Source organism: Lissotriton vulgaris, chromosome 11 (genome assembly GCF_964263255.1).
Source record: "Lissotriton vulgaris chromosome 11, aLisVul1.2, whole genome shotgun sequence".
NCBI classification, from domain to species: domain Eukaryota; kingdom Metazoa; phylum Chordata; class Amphibia; order Caudata; family Salamandridae; genus Lissotriton; species Lissotriton vulgaris.
In genome coordinates, this window is record NC_141699.1 from 586,655,869 (window position 1) to 586,675,834 (window position 19,966).

Here is a 19,966-nt window from a genome sequence, read left to right on the forward strand (position 1 = left end):
TTATATCGATAGCCGAAATAAAGAGTATTGAGCATGAGCATATTGAAATACAAAACATGCGCTGCTCATATGCAAGACGTTCCTAAGATGGCCTCGCTTTTCTATTTACTCTAAACATTGCATTAGCAATGTATTTAAGGATTCACAAACCAGAGGGGAGACATATCTACATAATACGTAATGCAACTGTATACTATCTAGATTGATGAGTAGAATAGAGTAAATGTAAAATAACTTTCTTCTCGTATAATGGTATATAATTGGCAGGCAGTAAAAATTCCATGGCCAAATGGATTGTCCATTGTTTTCAGGTCTTTTATGTCGATCACAAACTCTTGTTAAGGATGACACCAATGCCACAGACCACAAGGAGGAGCTATGAAATGAAATGAAATGAAGGAAAATTTATATCGCGCAAACTAAGCCCCAAAGGGCATCAAGGCGCCTAAAAGCTACAATATGAACATAATATCTGCAAAACGACTGTTTAGCATTCCACTGACACATTTGCAAAGTATCACTGCCTCAACACAGATGAACACATTAGATTCACATTAGATTCACCGATGTGGCGAGTGGTTTACATAAACTTAATTTGCACTAACTACAAACTAGCACCCTAACTAAATGCAGGAAAGTGTAGAAATCTCTGTAGTAATTGATACTGCAAAGGAAAATTGTTGTTGAGTCACATAACGTAAGGTGAAGCATTACAGAGCTCTTCCTGTATGCAGTGACATCTTCACCAGGCTGTAAAAGCAATGCAAAGATGACACTAAAACATGTGGGGCATTTGAGAGCGCTGGTCTGTTTTACGAGAGTTTCACCACAAAGATCACTATCACCGCCTACAGTAGAAGCTTTATAAACAGCAAATTGCACTTTCCTGATCAATCAAAGGCAGAATTACTCAAAGCATGAACTGTCTTCATGTTTAAAATGTTGCTTAAGCGTAAGTATTTTTTTCTTTTAGAATGATTGAAAGGATAATCTGTCCTAGAACCACTGTGCCATTTGCCTCTGAATGTCATGGTTGTCTTGAGAGTCCGAGTATGTAGGATGACATTTAACTGGATTAGCAGATGAAAAACCTGGCACATTGCCCTTTACAAATATCCTTTCTCTGTTTTTTTCTCCCTCAGCTTTTCTGGACTCCTCCACCCTACAGCTGTTCTTTGACCTGTACCATTCCATTCCTCCCACCTTCTCACCTTTGGTGAGTTCAGAACACGGGGTTCGTACCTGTCGATATCACATTGGGGATTCACCAGTAATTGATGGGGAACTGGAGCGAGCGCTGCAGATGTATGGAAGGGTCTTTCCATCAGGGTCAGTGGGTATACAAAGGGGGTGAGCTGTGTGTAAAGGCGGTTTTTCAGTTGTGGTTCTGAAAGTTGCTCTGACTAATGGGCTTCCACTGCATAAAAAAGATACACTTCACTGACTCCATCTCCATCTCTGCTTTTGACACACTTTTTTTCAAAGTAGTCATAATTTTACAATACTTATATGTTTACTCCCTTTACTGCATGTAGACGAGAGTTGAAGACAGCGGTTTTCCCCAGCTCCCACTTTGGCTTTTTCCAATGTGGATCCACACAGTAACCCTATACATATATTTATTTGTTTTAGAAATTAGACTTGATTACATTGTATGTCTGAATACATTCAGAGATTGGTAGTAGCAGACAGACACATAGTTATGTTTGTCCTTTCTGAGGACTGCATTACTTTAGATAATAGAGGCATTCTTCACAGACTGTACCACTCAGGATTTTTCAAAATAATATGAAACTCCTCTTTTCAAAGCTTGAATGAGAAGGGTAAGCTGTGAACATTAATATCAATGCCTATTACCTATAGAAATGAAGAATGAAAATGCAGAGAGGGAGAAAGATGGTTGGGGCTTGAGGGTGGATTAGTGGAGAAAACAGAGTGAGGAGAGTGCTTAAAAGAGGTGTGGAGACGTGAAAAGGCATGGCGGTGGATTCAAGATTGTCAACAGATTGGGTACAGGAAATGTAGCAGTTAGTGAAGGAGTCTTTGGTATACATTTCAGAGTCCGTGTTTGGTGGACTGGTGAAAGGGGGTAGGTGGAAAGTAGTGCTAAGATAGTTGACAGGTGGGTGATTGCAGAAATTTGTGTAGAGGGAGACATGCTGACTTGCCTTATTTGAGGACTGGGTTGGTCGCATAGGTATGTTTGAAGACCTGTTGCAGTATAGTTGCTCTGACGTCATTGTCCACCTGTTCTTTCCAAAGGTCTTATCTTGCTTAGTCCAGGTTGCCTCAGTAAGGCGGTCGCTCTTCAACAATGCAGAGAGAGCTAAGTTCCTGTCTCATCTTGTGGATGGAGTGAAACGCATACTGGAAAACCCGCAGGTAAGTAGACTTCAGGCTTTAAGTCATGTTATGAGTTCAGCCCTCCTGGCACACTCCAGCTGTTCTGCAATCCTCCTGTCGGCTTTCTCCTTCCCAGACCCACTGTTCCGCAGGGCCAGTGCCTGTCTTATCGCAGTGACCAAGGAGCAGCACCTCGAGGGTTGCACTGACAGCCTGCCTTTTGTTTCTTTAGAGCTTGTCGGACCCAAACAACTACCACGAGTTCTGTCGGTTGCTGGCTCGTTTAAAAAGTAACTATCAACTGGGAGAACTGGTCAAGGTGGAGAATTACCCGGAGGTCATCCGGTTAATAGCAAACTTCACTGTGACTAGCCTTCAGGTAGGCTTCCTTCACCTTGCAGCGTATTCTGAGCAGTCCAAGTTGGTGCCATCTCTGAAATTACATTATAGAGAGTGTTTCTTATGCACAAATCTGTTTGCCCCTTTCTCGCACCAGATGGATCTTTTAACACTATGATGAAGACTATGAACTGTTTCATGATTCCTTTTTAAAGAGCAGCATCTTAAGCTTTAACAACGCAGGCACATGAACCTTCTGAATTATTGTCAATAAGGGGAGCTAGGTCTGCCCTTGTTTGTTTTTGTTTGAAAATCTCAAGTGCAGTTGATGTTGGCGACAGTGTTGCTGCAGTGGACTCCTTACATTCCTGTGCTGTTAATTAGTGAAGCTTTGTACCAGTATTGTCCTCCGTTTCACCACAGTAAAGTTGATATCTTAACTGGACAAAAAAACAGGAGAATGGTTGTGGCCTAGAATCTCCCGCACACTGTTTGTCCTACTACTTTTGGTAGTGCTCACCCTATGGGTCAACCGTTGTGAATACCCCAGGCTTGACTATACAAATGCAAAGTTAGAGGAGCACATTGACCTAAAGTAATCTTTTTTTAGCTCCACAAAAACTATTAGTAAAGAGTCCCCACTTCCAGAGCATATATTATGCATTTAAATTCAAAGTCAATATTGCACGCGACACAACATGAACATTCTTTTCTAAAAAAAAAAAGGGGGAAAAGCTCTCCATGTTCTTCTTTTTTTTTTTTTTTTTTTTTTTCTTTTTATTCACGTGCCACAACAACGTCGTACAAAAGACTTGACCCAACTAGAACACAGCCTACGCGTTTCGACCCTGTTTCACTGTACTTCTTCAGGGCAAACTATTCAGGCATGTGTAATCCGAATGCTCAGCAAGACACTAAATCACTCACTCCAGGGTTCAACTAATTCCAGTGCTCAACATAACACGATCTAGAACGCCACATATTGAAAGTACATTTTGTCCAAAAGAGCGATTCACATCCGGTACTTCTAAAACAGCTCACCACAATCTGCTTGTGTATTCCTGTCTTCCACCTTAAATTTCTATGATGGAATAACCACAGCCTTCGTGTTGTATTCAGAAGAGCCTTGAATATACGACGGCCCTTCGCAGTCATAGGCCTGATGGGTGTTTTGATGCTCCTTAGTACGAGCACGGAGAAAACGTCTACTGTAATATGTGCCATGAAAGTGGGGACTCTTTTCTAATTGTTTTTATTGTAGCTAAACATGTATTACTTTAGGTCAATGTGCTCCTCTAACTTTGTATTTGAAATCTTAACTGACCTGATTGTGTAATGCAGTTACCAATTACAAGACTTGAGCAGCCTTTCTCAGGCAAACATTAGCACACTGAGTTTTACTGTATTGCACTGTTAACATTAAATCCACAATAATTCTAAAACTGTGTGTCCTTCTGTCTAGTTTTCAGTTAATGCTGGGCACTTTATTCTTGTTCTCCCCCTGACCTCATTCTTCATTAGTTTAAGGGTTCTGGAGTTCTATTTTTCTTTTTGTCATCTCCAGACATTACTCCTCATTAATTCTGGGAGCATTGATTTTCTTGTTGCTTCCTTTTGACATTGCTTATTAACTTTTAAGGTTTAATAGCTTTTGTTGTCCTGCTATTGAAATTGTTTCTCATTAGCACTGGGAGTTCGCCCCAAACAGCGTGCATTACCTCCTTAGCCTTTGGCAACGACTAGCAGCATCTGTTCCCTACGTCAAAGCTACAGAGCCTCACATGCTGGAAACATACACACCTGAGGTGACAAAATCGTACATCACTTCCAGGCTGGAATCTGTGCACATAATATTAAGGTGAGCAACCCTGTTTGGTTAAGGGAACATTTCTTGCCACTGAAAATTTCTGTTTTCTGTCAAAGCTATAGGTGGTCTCTGAAGGCTGTCAATGAAACTGGTCACTTGATCTGCACTTGTCATAATAGTCTAAGCGTTTCCGAAATGAGTAGCTCTAGGATATCCCAGGGTAGGTTACCTGTTGTAAAGCCTGAGGTTTCAAAGGTGCCTTTCTTAAATATTATTGGTACCAGTCATCTGTGACTATAGCATGTTAAGTTACATGGCAGGTCTACTGTACCGTCTGAGTGTTTACAGGTGCATGGCTCTGTCGAATTATGGCACATTTGATATATGTTAACTATCTTAGTATGTGTACTGTCCTTGTCTATGAGGTGTTGTGAGAACACACATGCAAGTGATTGTCATGATGGCTGACTCAGTTACTATTGTAATGTTTATGTACAATGTGAATGCTGAACGTGTTTATGTACCGTCCTAACAGTTGTCACACGATCAACTCTACACTTGCGCCTTGTTGTACCACACTATCCCTTAGAAAAATACCAAGCCTTGTGTAAACCCTGCCACCAAGTCTATATTTACAACACATATGTTGACACCCAGCTCAGGTAAATTGTGATATCTATAAATGTAAATATAGTAAATTGTGTAGCACAGATAGTTTCTGATGTGCTGTGTAGGTCTTTGGGATGTAGAGGAACACTTTGTACGCAGTGTCAAAGCCGAGTAGTGATGTGGTTGATCCTGCTGTGTTGGCATTCCGTTGGTGGGTCAGGGAACTATGCAGTGTTTGCAAGATAGCTGGCTTTGGTGTTTTGAGTTATGAGGCACTGTCCTCTGCCGTGAAAGGAGTGTCTCTGAGATGAGAGATTAGGGACTTTTTATTAAATGTTTATAGATCGGTTCGGCGTATGATTACCAAATAACTATACCACACAATACTTTTAATGTGTGTTTCTTGTAGAAACCTACTGTATTCAGGTACTTAAAAAAAATGTAAAGTAACTTCCAAATGATGATGCTTTGTAAACCCTTAGACTCGTTCCGGAATGTTGTCTGCTGTGACATCGACTCATCTAGCAGCTCTAACAACGCAAAATAGTTGTGCAAGTGATAATGTGCCTCTTATTTCTTCTTTCCCCTTTGACCTAGTCTCTTCAGCAGCACCAATATTTGTAGTAGTACACTCTTCTGCTGATAGCACAAACTGCTGTGCTATCACTAATACTTTGTAAAAACACACTGAAATTTAGAAGAGTAAAATCTATTTTTTAAGAATTATTTTCATGTTTGAAAGGGGTTTCTCCATGTCATGGTCAAATGGTGTTTGTTTCTCTTTGGCGTTAATCTGCTTATTTGAGTCTGGTGTGTGATCCTTTTACCTTTAATGTTACTCACTGTGATCCCATTTCACTCTGACTGCAGAGATGGCCTGGAGGACCCCTTGGATGATACAGGCCTGGTACAGCAACAGCTGGATCAGCTTTCCACTATTGGCCGCTGCGAGTATGAGAAGACCTGTGCTCTCCTTGTGCAGCTCTTTGACCAGTCTGCTCAGACTTACCAGGAACTGCTGCAGAGTACTACCCTGAATGCTATGGACATCACTGTGCAAGAAGGTACAAGTCTCCAAAAACATATAGTTCCTTATCCACTTCTGTGCAAGCTTGTCATGTCTGAGGGCCAGGCCAGCATTGTACTGAGATAGTGCTTTGTTCGTTCTTTAAAAAAAAAATGTTTTTGTAAGTAACTGCAACATTTTGGCAACGAACCGTACCTTTTCTTTATTGGATTTTGCAAGCAGGTAGAACAAAAGATGTTTACATAATGTGTGCAATAGCAAATGTGTGTGTGCTTAATTTGTATGAGAATTTCAGATCCAAATTAATACAATGAACATTAGGTTGAAACAATTAATATTTGTCTTCGACTTTAAAAAAATAGCACATAAATAGTTGATAACTTGTGAAAGACTTTGAAAAGAAGGGAAGAGGAAACAATTTATTGGAATTCCAAGATTTTCTAACATTGAACTCATATTATTTTTTTTAACATAACTGGTGCTTATGCTAGACACTCCTGATGCATGTTTGTTATAATAGTACATTCAGTATTTAATTTAGCGACTATTTACGTAGATTATTTTACTTTCCACCAGCTTGTAACAACCCTTTTAAGAACCCCAAGAGATGCTTGGCAGATTCACTTGCACATAATATGCAGAAGTCTGTAGAAGCTGTTTTTTTTCTGTTAAAAGCTTTTCTATAAAAATTTTACAAAAAGTCCTTAAACCTAAAGCATTTTGTTTTGAGGAAGCAAAGGGATGGTAGACATGCACACTTAACAAGAGTAACTAATCTATTTCTATCCTCCGTTTAGACCTGCTCAGTAACAAGGTTGATGTTCCTAACAAACCAAGCCTCTATTTTAAAAGCCCCTTTGTTAGGTCTCGCCTGAGCCAGCGCGCATGCGCTGCAAAGCATTTTGTAAGGGCTTTTAAATTCCAGACACACGCTCGTGCGTGTGCTTGGAATTTATCATTTGCTATTGGGCTTTGCGTGCTGTCTTTCTAAGAAAGACAGCAAGCATGAGCGCCATATGTTTCCAATTATCGTGCCACGTCTCGCGGTCACGTTAATTGGAAACATATGGGCAAACGCAGCGCTTTTTGCCGCCCTGGCCTGCATTTCATCTTCTGCTGAGAATGCGATGAATTGTATTGAAATTACATTGCATGTGATGGCATTGCAAATTACACACAGTTTGGTCATATCAAGAGCTACAGGAAGCACATATATTAGTTAATATGTTAATTAGCAGTATGTGCAGAGGTTGCTGATCTCTGCCGTTCCAAAAGCAAAGACCCGGAAAAGTAGGTATTGCATCCAGAATAACATCCGTGGTTGAAGGTCTTTGCGGGCCGTGCGCGTGTGTGCAAATTTGCATAAATATTTTAGTAGCGGACCCAGAGTGCAGACACGTTGAATGAGCAGCGAAAGACAGCTGCAGCCGGAAGTGGTGGAAAATGACGCATTATTGGTCCTCATCCGGCAAACACTGCAAGCGCCGCCTACTTCTGAAGCCCAATAGCAGAGGTTCTCATTCCTGAACACAACACAAATATTGCACTACTGTGAGCAATCCCGTAACAAACGATACATATCCCGGTATAATAAACTACTAGTAATTACAAGATAAACAGTGTTCTCAACAAAGATTCTGCAAACAAGGGAACATTGTGCTCATGTGCTGTTTGCATTGTCATGATTTCTTCCCAAATTACCAGATTTGTGATAGCAAACGCTATTATCTTTGACATCTTCAACATTCTTTGTACATGGTGCTAAGATCACGTACTAAAACGAAATGACAGACTTCATTCCATTCATTTATTCATATTTTGGAAGAAGCTATCTCAGCAGAAATGGGAAGAAAGAAAATGTATTATAGACAACAGTGTCCTCTAGCGTTTAGCTATAAAACTAGGTTTGATGCTAGGCAGTAATCGCATTTGAAGCAGTTTGCACAATATATTTATAATTCATAATTATGACAGATGCAGTACTAGACCTAGCCTTCCACAACAACCAACAATGACTTTTAGAAAAGGTCCTTCTATGTCAACACAAATTGTAAAGACTAATCCTGAACTTGCGACTGCCAAAATGTGGTTACAACCTAAGCACGGGTTCACTAGGTGTTCCACTTGCAGAGCGTGCAGGTTTGGTGAAAATACTACATCATATCTGACTCCTTTTAGCCCAGAAAGAGTGTTGATCAAAGGCAGCTACAATTGTAAAACTAAGTTTGCTGTTTATGTCTTGGCAGCATCTCAAAGCAATAGTTAATAATGATTCTACGTACCTGATGGCTCGTAATTTTAAACAAATGCATAATAACAATCTCAGTTGTTTGAAATATTTTGTTGTGGCAGCTATTCCCAAACCCTTGAGAGGAGGAGATAGGGAAACGTCATTGAGGAAGTTTGAATCCAAAATTATATTAGAATTAGATAGTAAGATGCCCAATGGCCTCAATAACATGGATGACCTTTATCATTTTCTATAGTATATCGTAGGGGATACTTGATAAATTAAAAAATATATGAACTTTTTGTATATACTTTGATGAATCGCATTAGTGTCTAGCCCGCAAGGATATTTTTGTCTTGGTTTACCGTGTATTTTTAGGTCTCGCGACCTATCAATGCGCGCAAGTGCATTAAGCGGAGCGAGAATTCATGTCTTGAAAATCCTCATCAAACCAAGGGCTTCGTTCCTGCGGTTTTCTTAGAGTTCACGTGAATCACGTGAGCAAACAAGCACGCGCATTCACGGCCGCACAGCACATCAAAGGGCTTCTCCTCCCCTAATTATTCATGGCCGGCCGCAGCCCGGCCGTACTTTGTTTCCCAAAGGGCTTCTCCTCCCCTAATTATTCATGGCCGGCAGCAGGCCGGCCGTACTTTCAGTTTCCCGGCCGCTCTGCATTATCAGTATCAGGTACATGTTGTGTTGTATTTTTTTCACTTTGTGCCTGCGTCTCCCTCGTGGTTTTCCCCCACCACTCGTGTTGTTCTCTCCCTTCTTTTCCTAATGAACCTGCCGTATTGCTCGATAGGCTGAACCAACGTAGACGGGCTTTTCTTACATGTAGTGTACCTTTTAATAGAGATGTTCTGCCACGCTCAATTAAACTAATTTTCATTTTGTAATTTTATTATAACATCAGGGAACCACAACAGACTTTTCATGAATGCAGTTCAAATGTTTGTGTTGATTTTGTATTAGACCTACAGGGTTAATGCCACTAATGTATTTCTTCCCACAGACGCCCATTTTGTTGTCAACCAATAAAGTTTAAAATAAAAGTTGTTTGAGTTCTTTCTGTATGGCGCTTCATGGTTGCTGTCTGGTGGTTGAGATGTATATTAAGCCCTCAAGACCTATTCGGAATCCCCCTCTTTTCTATTTGGTTGCAAAGCTAGCCATGCAATGTTGCAGCGACTGCCTTAAGATTTCGTCATCGACTTCAACACAGAGCGCATACGCAACTGCCTTGCAATCCCCGCCCCCCCAAAACACAATGAAAACAACCCGGAATGATGATAGAAGGAATTTCTGTTAACTATTTTTTGTACAGCATGCGTATTTCTTGTTTGAGTGATATTTTATAGCTCATGCGTAGACATTTTTGTCACAAATATATTTCTGTGACGCCGCCAATTTTTTTATACTATGTTGAGAAGTTTTCGATTCCCGTAGTACAATTAGTTGCGCACTTGACCTCACAAATATTTACATTTTTCTAGGCTTCTTATACACTTATACTGGGAGAGGTTTCAGCGTGATCTAGTGGGCCCTCACCTGAACCCCTCACCTGAACTGATTAGTAACCTCAGACCCGTAATATAGCCGTCTGCTCCGTAAAGTTTTTTGGGGGGTCCCCAGTTTTGTAAGAATTCTGGCAAGTAGTCGGGGAAACTACATTTTAAAGTGTAGACATTTAATCACCAACAAGGAGGCAAAATACAGGACGATAGGACCAAATATCTTAATTACATCTCAAACTTCCAAGCTGCATTAAAAATCATATTTCAGACCTGCTTTTTGTTTTTAAAGTACAGGTTTCAATACTGGTTTACTGTAGGTTAGTTAACTAATCAGCTGATGGCATGTAAGCAAATGGAGGCATTACCATCTTTGCATAATGCTTCGAGTTTAATGAGGCTGCGGACTTATACCATAGTTGATTTGATTTATTTGTATTCTGTATATGGGTTCCATGGCTTGTGCAATAAAGTCCAGTTTCTCCTCCCTTCGTGTGATTAATTTATTGATGAGTTAGCAAGTTCTTTAGTAGTAGGTAAATAGTAATATGCCTGTGGAATTTTATGAAATAACCATTCATGTAAGGAGAGGTATGCCTGGTGGTTTTCCTTCTAAAAACACACTTGTCCCATGAAGTAATGTGGCACATTCCGGACCTCGATGCCACAAAACATTAATACCAAGCACTGGCGTTGCCAATAGGTCTCGCAATAGGAAAGTTGGAGCTATTACAATTGCAAATAACAATGCCTTTTTTATTTTTATTTTCATTTTAAAAACATAATGGGCTTTGTCATTTACAAAACCAATAGCTCCAACTTTCCTACTGCAAGACCTATTGGCAACGCCAGTGCTTGTTAATGATATGGGTTTAAAACTACGATATCTCTGAGGCTTTTAGATATGTATATAATAGTGTGTTTTAGGATTTAGTTGCACTAGCACTTTAAATTTTTGGTAAATTTTTACATTAGATGGCACTTTAGAGGCACCTAGAACTGTAATTGCATTGTATGCATGTTGGCATTAAGCACTTTAGTTCCTCCTCGATGCATTTAAGCAGATATTTGTTGAAATATGAGGAGAAGCATCTGTATAAGCAGAATGTTGTATTACAAGATGCTTTCTTGGTATTTGCGATCTTTGTACAGTCAATTAGCTTAATATATATTTTATAGTATTTTCGATTAATAATGATTCATGTATTCATATATGTAACATATTGATTTTTACTATTTATGAATGTTTGAATTAAGCATACATGTATTTAACTGTGACGAGCCATTCCCAAACAATCATGAGTTTAAATTTTAACTTCGCAATTATTGAAGTTTTATGCTAATTAGGTGGTCTAATTCAAATGAATTGCAATGCATTTATGCAGTAATGATATTTTTGCCAGAATATATTGAAGATATATTGTGCAGATCTAACTTGCTAGAAAAACAAACTACTTCGATGTAAGAGAAAGTGGTGCCAGTATGTCTTTCATGTCTAATAAATCACGTGGTAGTATCACCAAGGCACAAACATATATTAAAAATGGAGAACAAAATGCAAACTGACCTGTGAGCAAGGGCACATTGTGTCCGAAACTCGTCAGGCTTGAGGGGACGGAAATGAGGAGAACTGAAGTTGGAGTATATGTGTGTGTATGTGTATATATATATATATATATATATATATATATATATATATATATATATATATATATATATATATATATATATGTGTGTATTAAAGTTACTCCGTCATCGTAAGTAAAGATAACCAGACTCCCAGAGTGCTGCAAAATATCCAATTTGATTGCCTTTAAATTGGATATTTTGCTGCACTCTGGGAGTCTGGTTATCTTTACTTACGAGGACAGAGTAATTTTGAATTGTGTTGGGTTATCCGGTAACCCATACCAGACCAACCTTGGACAGCTCGAACTAACCAGAATTGGATATATATATATATGGATATATATGGATATATATATATATATATATAATATATATATATATATATATATATATTTCAGCTCCGAGGTACCCAACGTACAAAGGAGCACCCGGACCTCAGCTGCACACAAGAAGCCTTAAATGGTAAGCACGCCTCCAGCGCAACTATATCCTTTAACTGTTCAAACTGCCCTGGATGCCTGACGCGTTTCGAAGTGTCCCCACTTCTCTTCAGAGGCTTTGGCAGTTATGAAGGAGCGCTTGAGGCACCAGACCCCTTCTTGCTTAGATGCACGCCCTAGATGGGACTTGTAGTGCCTCACGCTCGCTAATGTTCAGTTGGTAACTTTTCAAGCCCACTGATGGTCCTCGCTGTGTGGAATGCGTGCAGAATCCATACGCTGCTGTCCCATGTTCTCGGCCCGTAGTCAAGACCGCATGGCCCCCGGTTCTTCAGGGTGGTGCTCCTTCCGCGGCATGGGCCGCCGCGTAAATATTCCAGCTCCGAGGTACCCAACGTACAAAGGAGCACCCGGACCTCAGCTGCACACAAGGAGCCTTAAATGGTAAGCACGCCTCCAGCACAACAATATCTTTTAATTGTTCAAACTGCCCTGGAGGCCTGACGCGTTTCGAAGTGTCCCCACTTCTCTTCAGAGGCTTTGGCAGTTATGAAGGAGCGCTTGAGGCACCACACCCCTTCTTGCTTAGATGCACGCTCTAGATGAAAAGTTACCAACTGAACATTAGCGTGACGTGAGGCACTACAAGTCCCATAAGTTCCATCTAGGGTGTGCATCTAAGCAAGAAGGGGTGTGGTGTCTCAAGCGCTCCTTCACAACTGCCAAAGCCTCTGAAGAGAAGTTCGGACACTTCGAAACGCGTCAGGCATCCAGGGCAGTTTGAACAGTTAAAGGATATAGTTGTGCTGGAGGCGTGCTTACCATTTAAGGCTCCTTGTGTGCAGCTGAGGTCCGGGTGCTCCTTTGTACGTTGGGTACCTCGGAGCTGGAATATATATATATATCTGTGAATCTCTCCAAGAAAAGAGCCGAGGCCACATGGGAGTTAAGGGCAGAACACAGGTTTATTGCAAAAGTCCCAGCGGCAGATGCATTTCGGCATGGATAGCCTTCTTCAGCGCCCAACGCTGTAAAGAGTACTTCCCCAATGTACTCCACCTGTTTAAATTATCCGCCCGCACCACAGTCTCCTCCCTCTCCGGCTATCGGCTGACCAATGGAAGTTTGTAAACAGTGAATCGGACTTCGAATCCCAGCTGGCACTGTGTCGGCGTTGCTGGGGTCGGTGATATGAGGGAGTTAGAAGGATCGTCGGATCGGTGCAAGCTCCAGGTAAGTCGGGCAACTCAAGGATCTCATGAAACAACAGCGTTCGTCTTGGTCCCCGTGTATGCTGCAGCTACCATTCGCTATGGTGTAGAGAGGAAGTGGGGGCAGTCAAATGCGAGACTGGGCGCCCATTAGAGCTGAAATAACTCTGTCCGCTCACCATCCGTCCCATAACTGCCGGTGGTCTTATATATATTTGATGCCGAGTACAACGTTGGTACGGTATAATGCAAAGTAACTATCTTTTGTAAACTGCTCACCAGTGTGTTAAAGAACATCACTTTAATAACTGGGCATTGGGCGCATGTTTAGCAAAATTTTCATTAGTAGACTGTCAAAGAAGGAAGCTCATCATGAAAGAGTGTTCCTTGCAGCACCCCTCAAACCACCACCGATATACAAATGTAAAGACAGTAATTGGCTCTGTGCTCTTCCTGTTATGTGTGAATAGTGTCATCATCTCGATTTGACTAAAACTGAAATATGCTGGATCATAACAGCACTGCAGATGCACACAAAGGAAGCCAGCAGCTAATGACATCAGACCCATTTGATGTGTTTGTAAGAGATGTCCGCCAGGAACCGTCACAAGGAAACCCACATCTGATTCTCGCCAAGACTCCATGCAAGAGACCGGCTTTAGACAGGACCACCCAGCCACAGTCAGCTCACACCACTGACGTACGGTGACATTGCTACCACACAACCATTACAGGACGCATCTGAGGACCAGTGAGAAGAACAAGGCAATGAAGACACGTGCAGACGCTATTACTCAACGGGAAACAAGTTTAATCTGTTCTTGAATTCAGAGCCTGTCAAGGAGAGACCGAAAACAACGACACACGCACCGCTGTGTTTCAATATCTGCTGCTGTTCAACTGGGTGAACAGAAATGATGATAAGATCAAGGGTCACAACATTATTGATGGAGTGATGGAGATAGGTCACATCAGTAGATTGTAGATACACAGCGGTCTGATGCACTGCATGGCTGGCTGGTATACCATCATTTCAACCAGCAAACAAAAGACCTCAGCCAGCAAGACCTCCTAACCATGTACAAACGAACAGCACGTGTAGTCTCTCTCCGAAAGCCCTGGAATGTCTGTATTTTTATGAGTGCCTACACTGCATAAAATACATATAGGTTCGCATGGACGTCATTTAGGGGTTGTGAGCCCTGGCACTGCATTTGCGACCCCTAGCGTCAGAAGTGGCAAAACGAGTGCCAGGAGCAGAAGCAGCTCCTTCTATGGACGAGGCTGGAAGAAGTTGCCAGCAGTGCAAATAAAAAAAAATAGAAGACCTTCTTTGTGTTAAAATCATTTTTTAATCAGGTTGTTCAGTTGTATATAATGTCATCTTGGTTTGTATAAAAGTAACAAAAATTCCTAACAACTTTTATTATAACATTTCAGCATGATGCACAGCAGCCAAAATGCTCAACAACATAGCCAACAATTCTGGCTAAACACATAAGATCCCAACGGCAAAAGACCTATTGGCTATGCCAATGCTTGTTTCATTGGCAGTTACTGAGTGTAAGAAAGTGACTCTGTATATACTGGACCAAAGTAAGGTACAGTGTGTACAGAGACCACAGTCCCCAGAGGTATGGCAGAGGCTGAAGTTAGATATAACCTTACTCTCTAAGGTGGTAGCTTAGTCGAGCTGTAAGGCAGTATCAGAGGACAGTGTAAAGCATTTGTTGTACACACTCAGTCAGCAAATGGTCTCACACACTCAAGAACTGAACTCTAGGCCAATTGTTTTGTATCAAAAGATATAATTGCTTCATTTTAGAACCAACAAGGTTTCAAAATATTCTTTCTCAGAATTGATTACTTTAGTTAAATACTTTTCAGATAGGCAATAGACTATTGGATACAATAGGTTTGAGGCATGTGGGCTGCTGAATTCATATCTGTGCATAGATCGCCGCCTAGTGTTTGGTCCGGATGATTGCACCTTGGTGTCCTGGAAGAGTCTTCGAAGTATCACAAGATAGGTGGTTCCTCCCCTGGACTACAGTGCGCATGGGCATCCTCCATCTTCAGATTGTTTTTTTCCGCCATTGGGTTCGGATGTTTTCCCTACACTCCAAGTTCGGAATCGAAACAAAACTTTTTTAAAGGCCAAAAGGCCTTCGGAATCGACAGTATTGCTTTCGCTCGGTGCCTATTGCCTCGATTAAACTTCATATTTCTCTCCAGTCATCGACGCGGGCCGTTGGGCCTTTCGACGCCACGTGGGCCTATCGTCGATGGAACGAAGTCCATTTAAATTCTGCCCACAATGCCATTCCAAGTACCCGCATACTGACAGACATCCAGTATGCAACAAGTGCTTGTCACCAGACCATAGAGAAGAAGATTGCCTGGCCTGTGCCCAATTCCGTTCCAAAAAGACGATCCGGAATCGACGGGCCGCTAGGCAAGAGATGCAGAGACCGGAAAACATTTTCGATGACGATGAAGACCTCGTCGACGTAGAAGACTCGGATCTAGAGATCGTGGCTGTCGAGGACGATTCGGAAAACAAACAGATCCCGCAGGTCCGAACTGCGAGTACACTACCCCTGAAACCCACTCTACCGAGAACAGAGGCTCCGGTCGAGGCATCTCCAACAGGCCTTAGCCAAGATTAAGACACTGATTCGATAGCCCCGCATTCAAGCTCGGCTACGAATACCAAGAAAAAGCCTTCTGACACACCAGGCTCAAGTCACGCTCTCAAAAAAACCAAAGGTTGTCGATCCGAAGGCTGTCGGACCGAAGGTCATCATACCAAAAGTCGCAGACCCAAAGGCTGCCGAGTCGAAGCTCGACGTACCACGTAAGCCTATACAACCAAGGCCTTCGACCCTAAAATGTGTTTCGACTCGAACGTCGCACCTAAAAAGGCGGTCGAACTGAAACCGAAAGTCGACGAACCGAAAGCAGTCCAACCGAAGAAAGTTGCGCCAAAGCCTATCGACCCGAGCACGACTGCTCCGAAAAAAACAGTCGAACCGAAGAAACCAATCGATTCGACAAAGGACAAACAACCAAAAAAGGTAGAACCTCAGAAAATACCGGTCCGACCAAAAAGTCCGGTCGATCCGAAAACAAGCCTGGACCCGAAGAAGGCTGAAAAGACACTTAAGCCTATCAAACCGACAAAAATTGTCGATCCGAAAACAAAAGTCGATCCAAAAAAGACAAAACCAAAGGATTCGACTCTGAAACCAAGGACAGTGGGAGAAGAACTCTTTCACCCTGATCCTATCGAAGAGGAACAAACAAAACTGTACATAGACCCTGAGACTGGAAAAGTAACAGTTTACCACAAGAAGAAGAGACCAGTGGACACTGAACCTTCTTCACCAATTCCTCTAAAGAAAAAGAGACTCTGCCACTTCTCCAATTAGACTTTTCGAGCTGGTCTCTCCTACTATGCCTACCACGCCTTTTGCCCCTTACTCTCCTACACACTCCGAGTATAATGTAGATTATGCAGAAGATGATCCTCCACAGGATTATAACTACCCACTGGACCCAGACACACAAGATAACACATGGGACATTCAACAAGACCCATATGATACACATCCCATCCCTGACACCTCCTACCCAGTTAAGCCATCACCCACAGATGATACTGTGGCATTTAACCTACTAGTGGATAGGGCCGCACTATACCACAATATTGATATGCATAGTGACCCAATAGAGGAGGATTTTCTATTTGATACATTTGCCTCTTCTGAGAGAACAGTTAGAACACTCCCTATGTTAAAGGGTGTACTAAAACACGCCACTGATATATTTAAGGATACGGCTAGAGCACGTGTTATCAACCCTAGGGTTGAGAAGAAATATAGGGCAGACCCTATATACATTAGAGGTCAACTACCACTTGATTCACTAGTTGTAGCTAATGCACAAAAGAGGGCTAACTCTCAGAGAACTGGAGAAGCACCACCTCCCGATAAAGAATCAAAAATTCTTGAAGCCTCAGGAAAAAGAGTAGCTGCACGGGCAGCCAATTCATGGCGAATTGCGAGCACACAGGCTCTACTAGCTCGCTATGATAGGGCACACTACGATAGACTAGAAAGCATACTGCAACATTTACCTGAGCCATTCAAAGAACAAGCTGATGCTCTTATTCAGGAGGGGAAGTTCATTAAAAATGCTTCCATTAAATGTGCATTAGACGCAGCAGATACCGCAGCAAGATCCATTAATGCTAGTGTCTTGCTAAGACGGCACGCATGGCTTCGCATCTCAGGCTTTAAAAGCGAGGTGCAATCTACTATTCTTAATCAGCCGGCCAATCCAGACTTCCTCTTTGGCCCAGCAGTAGATAATATTCTTGATAAAATGAAAAAAGACACTGAAACTGCAAAATCAATGGGTGCACTGCAGTTCCAACAGCATAAAAGTTCCTTTCGGTGACCATCTCTATTGTTCATCTAGTTGTTCATCTTGTATTGAAGGTCCCCAGTAGGAGCACGACTTCATCTATAATGTTTTCCGCCTTGAGACTTGTTTGTTTTTCTCTTTGTTCTTTTCTAAAAAACAAAATAATTCTATCCTGATTCCATCCTGTGTTGCTGAGAATTGTATCCTGTGTTATTGCCGGACCTCTAGGAGACCGGCTGCAGTTTTGTAATATTCAATGATTGCTTTCCTATGCTCTAGTGGCCGGCCCCTGTGGTTGTAGGCCCATAGTTGTAACAATTTTTAATTGCACAATAAAGTTTAAAAAAAAAAAAGTTCCTTTCGGCGCTCATCATACAGAGGAGCTGAGCTGCACAAGGCAACACGTCACAAGGGGCCTCGACATATAAAGCTAATACCCTGTCCACCTTCAATAAAGGTTCCAATCGAGGTGACTACAGAGGAAATAGCAATAAGGGTAGAGGACGTGGAGGCAACAACAACAGAGCCTCCACTGCCACAAAACAATGACTTTACTACACTACCTCCAGACCACATAACACCGGTCGGAGGAAGAATACAAGAGTTTTGCAGCGTGAATCTTTCTGGATTCACTATGCTGTGCATTATTCCGCGGTCTTGTGGTTGGGTCCGGATTCGTAGTCTTTTCTTTGTTTTTTTTTTTTTTTTTTTTTGTAGCCCAGGTGGGCGTCGGCGTCACACCTCCATGGGTGCATTTCCGGTGACGTCGGCATGCTTCCCACTCCTGGGCGCCATCTTCAGATTCTTTTTTTCCGCGGTCGGGTCTGGATCGTTCCCGTGGGCTCCAGACACTTTTGCAGAAGAAGGAAAATACAGAACTTAGAAAGAAAATTCATCTGAAGACTCCAGGAGACTTCATCGACGAAGAGTCAGCAGAGGAGAAGGAGAATTCAGCGAGATCTTCGACAAAAACGCGGGATCTTCGACGAACACGCGACCAGGGAGGCCCTGAGCGCTCGATGATGGACAACACGCCGTTCAAGTTCTGCCGTAACTTCCACCACAAGTACGCGCAGAAGGACCAGCACCCGGTTTGCAACCTTTGCCTACCGGTAGATCACGAAAGCAAGGACTGCAACGCCTGCTCCGTCTTCACCCCGAAGACCCTTCGTGTGAGAGAGAGACAGAGGGCAGCACACGCCGCCCTGCAGGGGAAGGCCCCGACTCCATCCCTCTACGAGCTGGGGATGTCCTCCGAGGAAGAGGACAACGCCGCCGCCGAAGACGACAGCTACACGGTCGTAGAGACCGATTACACGAAGACTTCTGATAAGGTAGGAGACTCTCCGGCCCCCAAGAACCCGAGAGACTCTGAGTCTCAAAAAAACGGGGGCAAGGCCCCGAAAGCGCCGGCGCCAAAACATCTGGCGCCCGCGACTACTCACAGGCGGATCCTCGGAGAAGGAGTCCCCGGCGCCGAGAGTTGTTGAACAGCAGAAGTCGTCGAAAATCGTCCTCGAAAAGGATCGATCGACACCGAGGAAGAAGGACCCTAAACAACCGACGCCGAACAGAGACCCGAAATCCGGTTCGACGTCGAAACCTCCGGCACCCAAAAGCACGGCGCCGAGCCAACCGCCGAAAAGAGCGGCCGACCCATCCGACGCGGAACACGCAGCCGAGATGGAGAAAAAGAGAAGGCGCCTCGAGGCCGAAATGGAAAACATCTTGCAGCGGAAGAAAGAATTCGACGCTAAGATGAAAACCTTCACGATCCCACACAAGGCCAAGCCACCAGTGATGGTGGTCGAGGAGGAGGACGAGGCCGTCGAGGAACAAGACCCAGACGTCGAGGTGGTCGACGACCAGGAGGAGGACAAGAGCCCCTACTATAGTTATAACTATGGGGAGGAAGAGGACAGCAGGACGGATGCAGAGTCGGCTCCCTCTGACTTGCAGGAGGTGGATTACCTATGAGTCGACACCGACAGCCCGGAGGAGGCGGTCGACACATATCCCTCGAGGCCTTCGCCGCGGGACGACATCGGGTCCTACAACTCAGTGATAAACGCTGCCGCAGCAGCATTCAAACTCAAGCTCGCCGAAGAGAAGCAGAAAGCAGACTTCCTTCTAGAGACCTTGCTCCCCACTCAAACAAAGAGCCAGTGCCTACCAATGCTCGACAGCGTCTTGGCTCAGGGGAGGGAAGCATTCAGGGAGCCCGCTACATGCAAGGCAGTAACTCCCAGAACAGAGAAGAAATACAAACATTCATCAAAAGACCCACCCTACATTCAGGGCCCGGTCTCCGCAGACTCCGTTATCGCGGCCACAGCAAGGAGGAGGGCTAACGTGCCCACTGCTTCTGGACCACCACCGGATAAGG

General features: G+C 43.0%; 1 protein-coding gene across 9 annotated transcripts in view; it reads left to right on the forward strand.

Annotated features, from left to right (window-relative positions):
• The window catches only part of XPO7 (exportin 7), a 687,768-nt gene that overhangs the window by 332,848 nt on the left and 334,954 nt on the right, over positions 1 to 19,966 (forward strand). For 5 of the 9 annotated variants that reach the window (XM_086943668.1, XM_086943672.1, XM_086943670.1 and 2 more), the window contains 5 exons: positions 1,143 to 1,234; positions 2,263 to 2,382; positions 2,576 to 2,722; positions 4,368 to 4,540; positions 5,969 to 6,162. In XM_086943668.1, the coding sequence (XP_086799794.1) occupies positions 1,143 to 1,234; positions 2,263 to 2,382; positions 2,576 to 2,722; positions 4,368 to 4,540; positions 5,969 to 6,162 (726 nt within the window). The remainder of the gene's footprint in view (positions 1 to 1,142; positions 1,235 to 2,262; positions 2,383 to 2,575; positions 2,723 to 4,367; positions 4,541 to 5,968; positions 6,163 to 19,966) is intronic. The other 4 variants (XM_086943671.1, XM_086943674.1, XM_086943673.1 and 1 more) reach the window with 1 other exon arrangement.